This window comes from Portunus trituberculatus, chromosome 37 (assembly GCF_017591435.1).
Source record: "Portunus trituberculatus isolate SZX2019 chromosome 37, ASM1759143v1, whole genome shotgun sequence".
Lineage (NCBI taxonomy): Eukaryota > Metazoa > Arthropoda > Malacostraca > Decapoda > Portunidae > Portunus > Portunus trituberculatus.
In genome coordinates, this window is record NC_059291.1 from 8,316,687 (window position 1) to 8,331,686 (window position 15,000).

A 15,000-nucleotide genomic window follows, 5' to 3' on the forward strand; every position below is an offset into this window, starting at 1 on the left:
GAGTTGGAGGAGCAGGAGGAGTTAGTAGTGTCAGTAGGTCGCCGTCAGTACTGCATTGTTCTTTCTGACGTCACACACACACACACACACACACACACACACACACACACACACACACACACAGAGGCACGTACACGCTAACAATACTAGGTTACCTTGATACAATTCCCGATAAATCATAACTAATGTACTTAAAAGTGAGAGATGAGGGCGAGTCTGGCGCATGAACGAGCTGAGAGAGAGAGAGAGAGAGAGAGAGAGAGAGAGAGACACCACACGCGTGCCCTAGAAAGACAATTGAAAACAAGTACCGATTATGATTACAAGCGGTGGCAGTATTAAGTGGTCTCGCCGGTGACTCGTAAAGCAGGAGCCGCCAGCGTGTGGATAATAACCAGGCACACGCTGCTATTATTAACGAAGGCTATCTTATTGGTGACGCTGAGAGAGAGAGAGAGAGAGAGAGAGAGAGAAGGGTTCCATTTTACACAGCAGCCAAGCAAGAGGTCCTTACGCAGTTCCCTCGCCATGGGGTCCCACGCTCAAGTTCCCAGTGGTCTTCGGGTCTTTTTTTTCCCCGTCGTGTCTCAGTAACCAATACAAGGGAGTCCCGCTGAGTCCCAACCGGCGAGGAAGATTAGCCTGAATGCGAGGGACTTGATGGTGCACCGCCACTCCTGTCTTGCGTCCATTAGCCAACCATGAAAATATTATAAGATTCATATTAATAGTGAGTGCGTGGAAGGGAGAGGAAGGAGGAGGAGAGAAGAGAAGTCAGGTTGAGTTAGCCACGCTCGCACACCAATCATAGGCGTAACCATTGCAATCTGGATTAATGGCGTAGTGCTACGCTTAGATATTAATTGCAAGTTTGGTGTGCGCGTATGAGTGACTGGGAGAGGCGGGGGGTGAGTGTGTGTTACAGAGGACCGCTTGATGGGGCACGGTCAGGGTTTGGATGAGGGTGTAGCGGCAGCTGTGTGTGTGTGTGTGTGTGTGTGTGTGTGTGTTGACAGCAGCAGGTTTCGTGTGCATAGCTTATTAAGCTTTACAGCAGACCAGCGTTCGTCGCACGTGTGTGTAAACAAGCTTGGCATTGACTTGGGATGCCGCACCAGCCACGGCGTACACGGGTTTTCTCTCCTTTTTGAACCACTGCCGCCTTGTGCCGCGTCCACACTTCCCGTTTTCTACGCTGCTCTCATAGCTTTGAATGAGACACGTGTTGGAGCCTCGTGGCGTCACGGCGGTGCATCAGTAAGTCACCCAGACAGACCAGATCAGGGAGGTCAGCAGGGAGCGAACGTGCTGCTGCTGTCTCCCGCGCTTAAACCACCAGGGATACGTCACGCTAGTTGCTGGAGTGGGACGAGCAAGAGACGTGTGAAGGGTGTGGCGGCGGCGATGGTGGTAGTGGTGGAGTCCTTTGTGAGGTGACGTGCCGTGGTGGTCAAGTCGAGGCGAGCCAAGTCAAGTCAAGTCGCTGCTTCAAGTTCTCTCCAATCGGACTGAATCGCCGTTTTGGGCTGAGCCACTTAAGGATCGCGAGGAGGTTGTGCATGTCAGCAAGTCTGGGACGAGGGAGAGGATGTGGGAATGTCGTCTTCCTCCCTCCTGCTCCTGCTTCTCTTCCAAGGTACGCAGCAACCCATCTCCCCTCCCCATCTCTCCTCCCCATCTCTCCTCCCTATCATCTCCTCTCCCCATCTCTCCCTCTCAGTCTCTCCCCATCAGGTGCTTTGTCTCCCTGTTGGTTCTCGCCAGACTGCCACGCCTAATTAAGTCTTTCGTCAATTTATCATCCACTAAGCTACCGAGGCAGGCAGTCAGGCGGGCAGGAGGCAGGCGGGCAGGCGGGGAGGGTTCGTCTGTGCGCGTCTCTCGTTTGCTTTTAATTGTAGCCACGTTATCACCCGTCTCCTCCCCCTTCCCCCCATTGTCATCTACCGTCTCTCTCTCTCTCTCTCTCTCTCTCTCTCTCTCTCTCTCTCTCTCCTTGTCATCTTAGTGGGATTAAGGTTTGTTATATGTATTTATCTTTTTTTTCTTTTGCTGCTCTTTTTTTTTCGTGGGTTGCTTCTGTTTAGGTGGCGGTGGTGGTGGCGGTGGTGTTTTTTGTCTCTGTTTGTATAAGTGTCTGTTTGTTTTGTTGTGTGTGTGTGTGTGTGTGTGTGTGTGTGTGTGTGTGTGTGTGTGTGTGTGTGTGTGTGGTTCTAAAGTTTAATCTATCTAACTCCCTTCCCTCCTTTTCTCTTTCTCTCTCTCTCTCTCTCTCTCTCTCTCTCTCTCTCTCTCTCTCTCAATCTCTCTCTCTCTCTCCCTGGTGGCTGGAATTCCTTGTACGTCTCCCCGCATTACGCATTCCCATCAGCCGCCTTCTCCTCATCTCCTGCATTAATGCCACATGTGTATGCTAAGTTTTGATGATGTGTTTCTATGGTTTGGCTTTCATTTAGCCCTCTCAATATTGCGACGCATTTTTACCATGAGTTTCAGGCATGATTAGACGATTTTATTGGCATTAGGAAGGGTCTATGGAGGTCAGACGATTAATGGGTAGAGTCTTCACTATTCACATAAGTTTTTGAAGCTGTATAAAATCACCAGATAGTGACCAGAATGAATATGAAAACGTATCATGGTACTGAAGGGGTTAATATTGTCTGAGGTTCCTGATCTTTCTCTCCCTTCCTCTCGTTCATCTTAATTAAGTTCTGTCCATCTTCTTGCTCTTATTCCTCCTTCTTTATCTCTTTTCTTCTTTTTCTTCATTATGTTTTCTTTTTATTTCTTAACTCTCGTCGTCTTCTTCCTAATTCCTGCTTCATATTTCCCTTTTCCTTTTCACCCAGAGAGAGAGAGAGAGAGAGAGAGAGAGAGAGAGAGAGATAAGAGAGGGCAGAGATTTAAGAGGGAGAAAGGGGACGAACCATCAGGAAATCAAGCTAAGAAAGTAAGTGGGAAGGGAAGGGAGAAAGATAAGAGATAGGGGTAAAGTTAAGAGGCAAGAGTGTTAAAGGGAGACAAAGCAGGAAGGCGGGAAAAAAGTCCTTATTTCCTCCAACAAACTGTCCTCGTGATTTAACTACAGACTGGAGAAAGGAGAGAAGGAGCACAATAAGGAGAGAAAAATAGTATGGATTGACGAGGAGGAGAAAGATGAAGGCAGTAAAAAGCCCTTATTTCGTAGGCTTAATCCCTTCATTGAACTGTTTTCAATTACTAAAAGCAACACAAGGAATAAATATGTTTTGTTTCAGGCTAAATAAGACTAGAGAGAGAGAGAGAGAGAGAGAGAGAGAGAGAGAGAGAGAGTCAAGAGGAAGAAGAGAGACAGGGGTCGGGAGAGAGAGAGAGAGAGAGAGTGTGAGTGTGTGTGTGTGTGTGTGTGTGTGTGTGAAGGGTGAAGAGGGTGGGGGGGCGAGGTTGTGGTATCAGAGGGTCAGGAGTTGATAGGGACCCGTTCTCGTGTAGCTCCAAGAAGGAAGAGGAGAAACTGGGCCGGACCTGCAGCTTCGTTAAAGTCTTGGGTTAATTCGGAGTGAAATTTACATAAGTCAGCGGCAGTCGCGAGGCGTTCCTTCAGAAGCTGACAGCCGAGCCTTAACCACGCAGACATGGACGGCAGCAAGGGATGGGAGGGAGAAACGGGCGGGCACGTGTGTCTTGTACTGATCTGCCGTGGGCGTAGTGAGTGAGTGAATGATCGAGTTTGTTGACATCGAAGAAGCAAAGTTACGTGATACAGAAAGATAGATAATAATTAAGGAATACATGATAAAGAGTGAAATATAGAGTGTGAATGTATAGGAGAGCAAAATACAGGTCAGTGCGTAATAACCTCTCTCTCTCTCTCTCTCTCTCTCTCTCTCTCTCTCTCTCTCTCTCTCTCTCTCTCTCTCTCTCTCTCCTTGCCTGTCTGTCTGGTTTGCTCTGCCATTTCTTTTTCTTGCCTTTCCTCTTCCTAATCCTTCCTTTCTCATCTTTTCTTTGTTTCTCCTTCTCTTTCTCCTTTTAGTTTCACGACACCTGTCTGTTCTCTTTACTCCTCCTTAATCTCTCTCTCTCTCTCTCTCTCTCTCTCTCTCTCTCTCTCTCTCTCTCTCTCTCTCTCTCTCTCTCTCTCTCTCTCTCTCTCTCTCTCCTCGTCCCTTATAAGACGCCGCTTTCCCCTTGTCGTGTTCAAGGCACTGCAATTTCTTGTCCTTATTACCGCTCTGAGAAGTAAATCCACAATATACTGAGGACTTTATATGTAGAATTATCGCTCGTATTTTGGGTGCGTGCTGCGTATACCTGAAGGCGGGAGGGAGTTAAAGGGTCCGGGAGGGAGTAGGGAAGGGTTTCGGGAATGAGATGCCTCCTCCGGAAGCAATACATTACCGAAGATTGGGAACGCAAACATCGGATGAGAAACAAGGGTGGAGTATAGATCAGAGAGAGAGAGAGAGAGAGAGAGAGAGAGAGAGAGAGAGAGAGGGGCAGAGGGCGATGGTACGTATATCGGCAAAACGTCATGTCAGTGGTGGGGGGAGGGAGGGAGATAGTGAAGGCTGTGGTGTAGTGTGTTTGTGTTGGTGAGAGAGAGAGAGAGAGAGAGAGAGAGAGAGAGATGGGGAGATGTGAGTGGGAAGAGCAGATATCGTGGGCGTGGTTTAAAATATGGGCGTGGTCTAGAATATATGTGGGCGTGGTGTAAGTGGTGCAGGCGTAGTTTGGTTGGCGTGGACGTGGTTTAAGGTATGAGGGCGTGGTCTAAAGTACATGTGGGCGTGGTCGAAGGAATATTGGATGTGGCGAAAGTATAAAAGGCGTGGTTTTGGGGAACATGGGCGTGGTTAGGAGAAGTGGGCGTGGTCTGGGAGAAGTGGGCGTGGTCTGGAAGAAGTGGGAGTAGTCTGAGGGGCGTGGTCATGTTCTATGTTAAGAAGGCGTGATTTTGACTTTCATGGGCGTGGTCTGGGAGAAGTGGGCGTGGTCTGAGGGGCGTGGTTGTGCTCTATGTTAAGGAGGCGTGATTTTGACTTGCATGGGCGTGGTCTGATGGTCGTGGGGTCTGTCTTTAGTTGCGTGGGCGTGGGCTGGGAGGTGAGGGTGTGCATGGTCTGGACGCCTGAAAACCAGCCATTTATGGGCGAGGCGGCTCTTGTGGGGGAAGGAAACTGTAGCGTGTGTCTGTTCGCATCAACAACACAACCCCTGGCCCACCTCCCTCTCCGGCCCGCCCCGCCCCGCCCCTCTCCTCCCATCCCCTGTGCGTCCCATGAAGTTATGCAAAGAAAGAAGAATGAGCGAGTTTATGCACGATGAGGAAGGAATTCAGGGGGACGTTGCTGGGAAGGAAATCAGGCTGGGTAGAGCAAGGCTGGCTAGGCAGAGCAAGGCAGGGTCTGGGCTTTGGTCTGGGTTGTAGTGTGCTTGATAAGGCTGAACAGGGTCTGGCAATGCATGGATGGGTAGGGCAGGGTCTGAGTGGGCAGAGTTGGGAAGGGTGTGAGCAAGGTAGGGCTAGATACGGCAGGGTTGGACGGAGCAGGGACTGAGCAGGGCAGAGGAGGGTTGTTCAGGGTCTGGGCTGGTCTTGCCTAAACAATATTGTAATTTGACATCTGGCCGCGTGTGACAGCTGACCTGCCTGCTGTATCTGATGAACACTCTTGGGGAGCTGCTCTTGTTGCATTCTGCTTGGCTCTGGCATATATGGGATGACCTTACGGTACCCCAGACCTTCCCTGCACGAGCCCTGACCCCGCGCCACCGCCCTGCTGCTCAATCTTGAAGAGAGCCGAGGGGGGAGGGGAGCACAAGAGGAAGGGTGGAGGGTGGAGTTTATAGAGCGACAGGGAGAAAAGAGAGTAAGAGAGTAGCGTGCAACATGAGGCCCACCCACCGGTTCAAATTAAATGGTCACCTCTCTATATATTTAACAGAACATTTTGCTAATCTGTGCCTGGCGGTCGGTGCGGGAGATGCTTCCACGAATGATCCGGTAGTGGTATCAGTGTTGCGAGGAGGCGGTGTTGGTGCAGGATCAAGGCCGCTGTGTGCTTTTTTGTTCGTCTTAATAGGAGTGGCGGGCGTCTTCATTGCTTTGCTTTAGTGGAAGATGAAGGTGGTGCGTAAACTTGTCGACACACACTCATACACACACACACACACACACACACACACACACACACACACACACACACACACACACACACACACACACACACACACACACACACACTCAGGACATCTATCTTTTGGTGATCTTATTTATCTGTTTATTTTTATTTACTCATTGTTTTTTAGTGTGCATTGTGTTGTTCCGGTGTTCCTTATCTTGTGTTCCTGTGTGTTGTTGTTCTCTTGCAACATATATTCTTCATTTTCTTCATTCCCTCCTTGGTGATTTTGTTTTCTTTTATCTTGTATTTCTCGTTCCTTCTCTCCACTTTCTTTAAGCTTACTGTCCTAGATTTTTCCTTTTCCTTATCTTTTTTTCTGATTTTCCTTCATTCTCTTTCTTTTCCTTTTTATAATCTTGTGTCCTGATTCTTTTTTATTTTACTTTCTAATTTTCTTTTCGTTCCTTAGTTTCCTATTTCTTATTTTATTTTTATTCTTTTATCCATATCACACCTCTCTCTATTTCTTCTTATTCTCTCTCTTGTCTTGCTTACTTTTTCTCTCTTCCTCATACACATTTTCTTTCTTCATGTTTTTTTTTCTTTTCCTTTCTCTTCCTCTTTCTCTCCTTCCTCTGCTTCCTCCACCCTTCATCTTTCACTCCACCCTTTGCTCCACATGCTCTGAATTCTCCACTTCACCGTCAACTGCCTCCTCCTCCTCCTCCTCCTCCTCCTCCTCCTCCTCCTCCTCCTCCTCCTCCTCCTCCTCCTCCTCCTCCTTCTCCTCCTCCAAGCAGTAATATTATGATGCTGCTAGTCTCTTTGTAGTGGCGATGTGTGTGTGTGTGTGTGTGTGTGTGTGTGTGTGTGTGTGTGTGTGTGTGTGTGTGTGTGTGTGTGTGTGTGCGTGCGTGTGTTTGTGTGTGTTTGTCCTTTCTTGCGTACATTGAAGCAATCACACTCTCTCTCTCTCTCTCTCTCTCTCTCTCTCTCTCTCTCTCTCTCTCTCTCTCTCTCTCTCTCTCTCTCTCTCTCTCTCTCTCTCTCTCTCTCTCTCTCTCTCTCAAGATCTTTATTACACCTACACACCCCAGAGAGAGAGAGAGAGAGAGAGAGAGAGAGAGAGAGAGAGAGTCTGTGTGTGTGCGAAAGAAAAATGTCTCTGCGCTGGCTTGTCTGGGTTTGGCTTGGCTTGGACTGGCCTACCTCGTCAACAAGTACAGTTACGAAGACCATCAGTGGCGTATCATTTGCGGCCGTAATTACTGTGATTGCCTTCTAAATTGGCATCTCGTCCAATCCCCGACATGGGACTGAACTTGGCGGCCAGCGGGGCAGAGAGCAGAACAGAGCCTTGCCTTGCCTTGCCTCGCCTCGCCTTGCTTCGCCTTGCTTCGCCTTGCCTCACCTTACCCTGTCTTACCTTACCTTGCCTTGTCTCTCTTCTCCTTGTCCTTCCTTTTCTTGTCTCTCCTCTTCTTTTTCTCCTTGCTTTGTCTTGCCTTGCCTTACCTTGCCTTGCCTTATTTCTCTTCTCCTTATCTCTCCACTTCTCTCCGTGCCTTGCCTTACCTCACCCTACCTTGCCTTGTCCCGTCTTGCCTCGTCTTGTCTTGCCTTGCCTTGCCTTATCTTTCTTCTCTTTGTCTCACTTCTTGTCTCTCCTCTTCTCTTCCCTCCTTCCCTAGCCTTGCTTTGCCTTGCCTTGCCTTGTCTTGCCTCGCCTTGCCTCGCCTCGCCCACTACCCAGCCATCCCCTCACAGTCACTGCTAACCTAACCCGCGAAAATCTTGTGCTCCAGCTCCTACCTACCTCGGGAGATGAAGAAAAAGAATAGGAAAAAAAAATAAGGTACACCACGTTCTCCGCTTGTGCTTCTTCCTCCCTCTCCTCCCCACCCCGTCCTCCTCTTCCTCCTCCTCCTCCTCCTCCTCCTCCTCCTCCTCCTCTTGTGCTTCTCTCTCTTCCAATCGCTCCGACACTACCCAATCTGAATAGCCAATCGTCTGTCTTTCTACGCAGCGGAGGAAAATTGGGTTCGTCCGCCAGCAGGCCAGAGCAAACCACCTCCTACTCCTACCATTCCTCTTCCTCGTACTCCGCCTCCACTACCGCCGCATGTCAGAATTTTAATAACTGTACCGCTAATGCTTCTCACGCCTCCTTCTGTCGCCTCCGTGCCTCGCTCTCCGCCTCCAGATCAGCTCACCGCCGCGACGTGTGTCAGGGGAAGCGTAAGTGTGCTAGATAGGTAAGCCGGCCCGCTAGGAGGCTGAGTGGCTGTAGTGGTGCGCGAGCGAGTCAGGAATTGATAAGAGGAAGAAGAAAATAAAGGTGGTGATTTATAATTTGGAGTTAGGGATTGATAAGGGAAAGGAGAAAATAAAGGTGGAGTGTTTTGTAATTTGTGGATGAGTTAGGAAAAGTGATAAGGTTTAGATAAGGTAATAATGGAGTTTTTTTTTTAAGTTCAGGATTATGTTAGGAAAGTGCGGGAGTTAGAAATTTGATAAGAGGGGAGGAGAAAGTGAGGAAGTCAGGAATTAATAAAGAGAAGAAGAAAATTTAAGTAGAGCTTTATAATGGGCTGTTACAAATTGATAAAAGAAGATAAGATAAAAATAGTGTTACACATTTTAATGGATGAACTAGAAAAATTTATAAAAGTTAGTATAAGGCATAGAGGAGGCTTAGATTTTAGAGTGAATTAAGAAACTGATTAGCTAAAAGATAAAACAAGAATTAGATACAAACCAAATACTACATAATTTGGCGACTGAGATGCACTAGTGATAAAATACAGATAAAATAGAGATAAGATAAAAACGAAATACCTTTAAAAACCCGAGTTGGCAAAGAAAGTGATAAGATAAAGATAAGCCGGAGATAGAATTGAATGCTTTAAGAGTTGGTGAAAAGTTAGGAAAGCGATGAGGAGGAGATAAAATGCAGATGAGATGTACTAGAACGAGAGGTTTAAAGCTGCAGTGAGTTAAAGAAAGTGATAAGGTAAAGGCATTTTAGAATAACCACCTAGTGTGTCTTTACGTCTCTTGTTCTTTAAGGTACGAATTAGTTTTTTTTTTCTAGATCTGTTGTTTTTTTTCAAGGAGGATTTAAACTTTTAAATATTTGCGATCGTAAAATCCTCTTTTCGTCTTGTTTTGCTTCCACACACGAGAGAGAGAGAGAGAGAGAGAGAGAGAGAGAGAGCTAATTAAACCTAAAAAAGCAAAGAAAGAAGGAGTCACCAAGATTACTCGCAAACGGCCGGACAGGAAGCAGGAAGAGACCAAAGGAGAGGAAGAAGAAAAAAAAAAAAGAAGAAAAAAAGAGAAAGATAATATAGAAAAAATAGTTTAGTGTCGACATGGAAGCAAAGTAACGTTAACCTGACCTTTATATTCCGCGTGTGTCGTAAAAAGAAAGAAAGAGAAAGAGAGGAGAGAGAGAAGGGAGGGAGGTAGGGAGAGGGAGGAAAGAAGAATAACAAGAAGGCGATGGAAAAAGAAAACTTAACATTTCATACTCTGCTTTTAAATATATATGTGATGCACCACTGCTGATGAAAGGCTCAGGGTGTGACGCTCATGTCGGGAGAATTGACCGTTTCTCCTCCTCCTGCTCCTCCTCCTGCTTCTCCTTTTCCTCCTGCTCCTCCTCCTCCTTTTCCTCTTTCTTCTGCATTTTACAATCGGTTCAGTGCGAGTAATATTCAGTAATTCAATATACAATTAATATGAGATGTTTCAATACTTATGGCGTGCAAAATCTAGTCTTCCTCCTTCTCCTCCTCCTTCTCCTCCTCCTCCTCCTCCTCCTCCTCCTCCTCCTCCTCTTCCTCCTCCTCCTCCTCCTCCTCCTCTTCCTCCTTCTCCTCCTCTTCCTCCTTTTCCTCCTGTTTCCACTGTTCACTTTTCTATATTTTTCTATATTTTCACTTTTCTATATTTTATAATATGTTATAAGAATTAAGTCTTAAGCAGTAAATTGAGATCGTCAATATTAAAAGATGTTTAATTTCTTGTGAACTGATTGGTCCCTCGTCTTCCTCATTTTTCCTTCTCCTTTTTCTTCTGTACTTTACGATCCCTTATGTGGTAATTCAGTTCGTAAGTATTAACTGAAATCATCATTAGTAAAAGACCTTTCATTACTTGTCAACTGATTGGTCTCTGTTCTTCCTCCTCTTCTTTCTCTTCCTTCTTCTCTTATTCGTGCATTTTACAATCTAAGTGATCAGAGTAATCAGAAGTCATAATTAGTGAAAGATGTGCCATTACCTGTGGCGGTGACGGTCATGTGGAGAGAATATTTTCTCCTCCTCCTGCTCCCTTTCTTTCTTTCTCTTTTCTGCGTTTTATAATGTATTACGGTGATTCAAGTCACATGCAATAATAGCAAACGTCATTACTAAAAGATATCTCATTACTTGTGAATTGATCCATCCTCCTCCTCCTCCTCCTCCTCCTCCTCCTCCTCCTCCTCCTCCTCCTCCTCCTCCTCTTCCTCCTTTCCTCCTTCTCCTCCTCCTCTTCTTTTCCTGCAGTCTGTTAAAGCAAATCAAGCAATAATCATGAATACCAAACATCAGAAGTAGAAGTACAAAGACGTTTAATAACTGCTAAACACTAACTGGCGAATGTATATCTTTAATCCCTTCAGTACCATGCCGCGTTTCCATATTCATTTTGCTTACTATTTGGTGATTTTATACAGCTTCAGAAACTTACGTGGGGATTCAAATAGTAAAGACTCCGGCCATTAAGCTTTTGACCTCCATTGACTCTTCCTAATGCATATAAAATCGTATAATCGCATCCCAAAATCAAAGTAAAATGCGTCTTAGTACTGAAGAGGTTGAATTATATCCATGTGAACCGAATGAAGAAATTATTGAAGAGCACACTTTTTTTCACCCACTTCTTGGTGTACAGAAATGTTGCGCGTATGTGAGTGTGCGAGTGTGCCCGGAGTCAGTGGTACAGCCCCGGGCCCCGCCTGAGGAACACTGCGCCCCGGGTCTGGTAGCCACACCGCCACGCCTCCGTCTTGACCCACATTCCTGGCAGGTGTGAATGCCACCCCACAAATTACTACTGGTCACAAAAGCCCTCCCTCTCTTCCTATAGGTAACTCCCACTGCTACTACTACTACTATTACTACTGCTACTACTGCTACTACTGCTACTGCTGCTACTGCTACTGCTACTGCTACTGCTACTGCTACACTCTATTACTGACACTACTGCTACTACTGGTATTTTTACTTATGATGTTTCGTATTTGTGATTGCTCGATTTGTTTTAACAGACTTCAAGAAAAGAGGAAGAGGAGGAGTAGCTGTAGTAACAACAATGTATGTTGGTGGTGATATTGTTACTACTACTACTACTGCTACTACTACTACTACTACTACTACTACTACTACTACTACTACTACTACTACTACTACTACTACTACTACTACTACTACTTGTACTACTACTACTACTACTACTACTACTACTACTACTACTACTACTACTACTACTACTATTTTGTCGCTCACATTCTTGAGAGAGAGAGAGAGAGAGAGAGAGAGAGAGAGAGAGAGACAGAGACATGACACATTCTCTATACTCGTATTTCTATCTCGCCTTCATCATCAACCCATCCCTTTGTCTCTCCTTCCCTTCCCTACTCCCCTCTTTCCATATGACTCCCCTTGACCCAGTTCCCCCTCCCCACCTCTTGCCCTGCTCTCCCCATTTCATAGTTCGGTAAATCACTGCACTGTCCCCTTTATGTTTTCCCCTCCCCTTCTCCTCTTACTCCTCTTTTGTCTTCCTCCTCCACCACCACTGTCCTACTCTTACACTAGTCCTCCAACACAGACAGTATATCCCCAAGCCTCACCCCACCTCACCTCACCTCACCTCACCTCACCTCACCTCACCTCACCCCTGATCAGTAAACTCCCCGCTCTTCCCCACTCAACCCCAGCACGCCCCAATCCGCTATCCTCCGTCCATTCCTCCCCCGCCCCAGTCTGGTCTCCCCCGCACCCGGCTCTTAACTCACCTTGTGCCCCGTTACCCCGCCCCGCCCCGCCGTGCCTCCGTCCCCACATCGCCGCCGCCGCCGCTTCTGCTCCAGCACCCGCACCAGGCTTGGCAGCTGGTGATTGCTTGAGGCTCAGTGTTTTCCTGGCCAGATCGACGACGCTTGAAAGCAGACGCACTCGTACACGTGTATATATACACACACTCACAGCCACACTCGCACACACACTCACACTCACACACACACACACACACACACACACACACACGCACGCACGCACGCACACACACACACACACACACACACACACACACACACACACACACACACACGGGAGGAGGTGGGGGGAGGGCAGAGAGAGAAAGCGAGAAAGAATATGTAATCCAGCATAAAGGGAAAAAGTATGAGGAAAAGAAAGTAACCAAGAGAAAGGAGAGCAATAAGTAGTGTCGGAGATACTACTACTACTACTAAATCTACTACTACTACTACTACTACTACTACTACTACTACTACTACTACTACTACTACTACTACTACTACTACTACTACTCCTGTTACTACTACTCTTGCTACTACTACTACTACTACTACTACTACTACTACTACTACTACTACTACTACTACTACTCCTCCTCCTCCTCCTCCTCCTCCTCCTCCTCCTCCTCCTCCTCCTCCTCCTCTACTACTCTACTACTACTACTACACTACTCCTCCTCCTCCTCTCCTCCTCCTCCTCCTCCTCCTACTACTACTACTACTACTACTACTACTACTACTCTACTCACTACTACTACTACTACTCTACTACTGCTACTACTACTACTACTGCACTACTACTACTACTACTACTACTACTACTACTACTACTACTACTACTACTACTACTACTACCTCCTCCTCCTCCTCCTCCTCCTCCTCCTCCTCCTCCTCCTCCTCCTCCTCCTCCTCCTCCTCCTCCTCCTCCTCCTCCTCCTCCTCCTCCTACTACTACTACTACTACTACTACTACTACTACTACTACTACTACTACTACTACTACTGCTGCTACTCTGCTACTACTACTACTACTACTACTACTACTACTACTACTACTACTACTACTACTACTACTACTACTACTACTGCTACTGCTACTACTACTACTACTACTACTACTACTACTACTACTACTACTACTACTACTACTACTACTACTACTACACTATTATGACTTACATTGCTAATACTACTATATTTTTAATACTGCTAGGAGGTACCTCATTTTATAAGAATAGTTTTAAGTAGCTTATGTGGTTACAATCAAGTTTGTCGATTATGAGATAAGCTTGTTTGTTGGAAAATAAATAAGTTAATAAGTTATTTGCTTGGGTATTTAATTAATGAGTGAATGAACTGAAGAAATTTTGTTTATTAGTAAGTTTATAAATGTTAGTTGATAAATTATTAAAAGAAAAGAAAGTTAATGGATTAGCTGGACATTTATATATCTGTTCAGTTAGTTACTTAGGTAGTTAATTCATTAATTAAAAGGCTAGCCAGTCCGCATTTTAGTTAGTGAACAAGTTGGCAAGTAATTTCGCTGATAAAATATATAATCATTTAGCTTCTCTGTTAGTTAATGTTCTGAGTTGGTCAACCAGTCAGGCCGGAATTAGAAAGGTGTCGCGGCCTCAACCTTCCCGTTGCTACAGCCTTGGCACTGGTCCGCGGCGGCTCCGTTAAGCTTAGAGAAGAGAGTGTCATTGGCGTCTCAGTGTGCAGCTACTTCTCTGTTCCACGTGGCTGCGTGTGCCTCACTCAAACTCACTAAGCGGCCAGCCACTCATAGCAGCCTCACCCTTGTGATCGCTCCTGGTGTCATGAAAGTAGCGGTGGTCAGAATTAGTTAAGAGAGAGAGAAAAAAAAAAACTGTAGTGTTTGGGTGCTGGACAGAAGAGAAACGGTTGTGTGTTAGGTATGAGTGAGTGTTGCAGGTGTTGCAGGTGTGCATGTGTCTAGCGTTGTGAGAGTAGAAATTGTGTTGGTTGAGTCAGTAAATCAAGTAGATTATTATATATCGTATGGACGTTATTGTTTATTGTACCAAACACCAGATTATTGAATAAATATGATACTTAACGTATATATATATATATATATATATATATATATATATATATATATATATATATATATATATATATATATATATATATAATCATGTGTGTGTGTGTGTGTGTGTGTGTGTGTGTGTGTGTGTGTGTGTGTGTGTGTGTGTGTGTGTGTGTTGAATCTCTGAGTACATCATTGAGAATTAGAGATTGTTATTATGCATTTTATTAAGACGGTAAAAAGTTGGCATATCCTCAGCCTCCTCCTCCTCCTCGTCCTCCTCCTCCTTCTCATCTACACTCTGTCGTTCCATCACTTAGACGTGTTTTACCAGTATTCCCGAGTATGGGGTTAGTAAAGAGAGGAAAAAAATATGTTCGTGCTGTATGACGTGCTATTTCTTTGCCTTAACAGTTGAATGAGGCTTAGTAAGAGAACAGGATACAGTTTGTGGCATTGACTCAGTTATTGTAAAGTAATGTATTAAATATTATACTGTTTAGGTTATATTGAAATTATCACTTGTTTGCACTACTACTATTACTACTACTACTACTACTACTACTACTACTACTACTACTACTACTACTACTACTACACTACCACCACCACCACCACCACCACCACCACCACCACCACCACCACCACCACCACCACCACACCACCACCACCACCACCACCACCACCACCACCACCACCACCACCACCACCACCACCACCACCACCACCACCACACCACCACCACC

General features: G+C 45.9%; 1 protein-coding gene across 1 annotated transcript in view; it reads left to right on the plus strand.

Annotated features, from left to right (window-relative positions):
- Positions 1–1,217: 1,217 nt before the first annotated feature.
- LOC123514264 overlaps positions 1,218–15,000 on the plus strand; it is a 64,813-nt gene continuing 51,030 nt past the window's right edge. Inside the window, exon 1 of the mRNA XM_045272026.1 lies at positions 1,218–1,636. Within this exon, the coding sequence (XP_045127961.1) occupies positions 1,560–1,636 (77 nt within the window). The 5' untranslated portion in view covers positions 1,218–1,559. The remainder of the gene's footprint in view (positions 1,637–15,000) is intronic.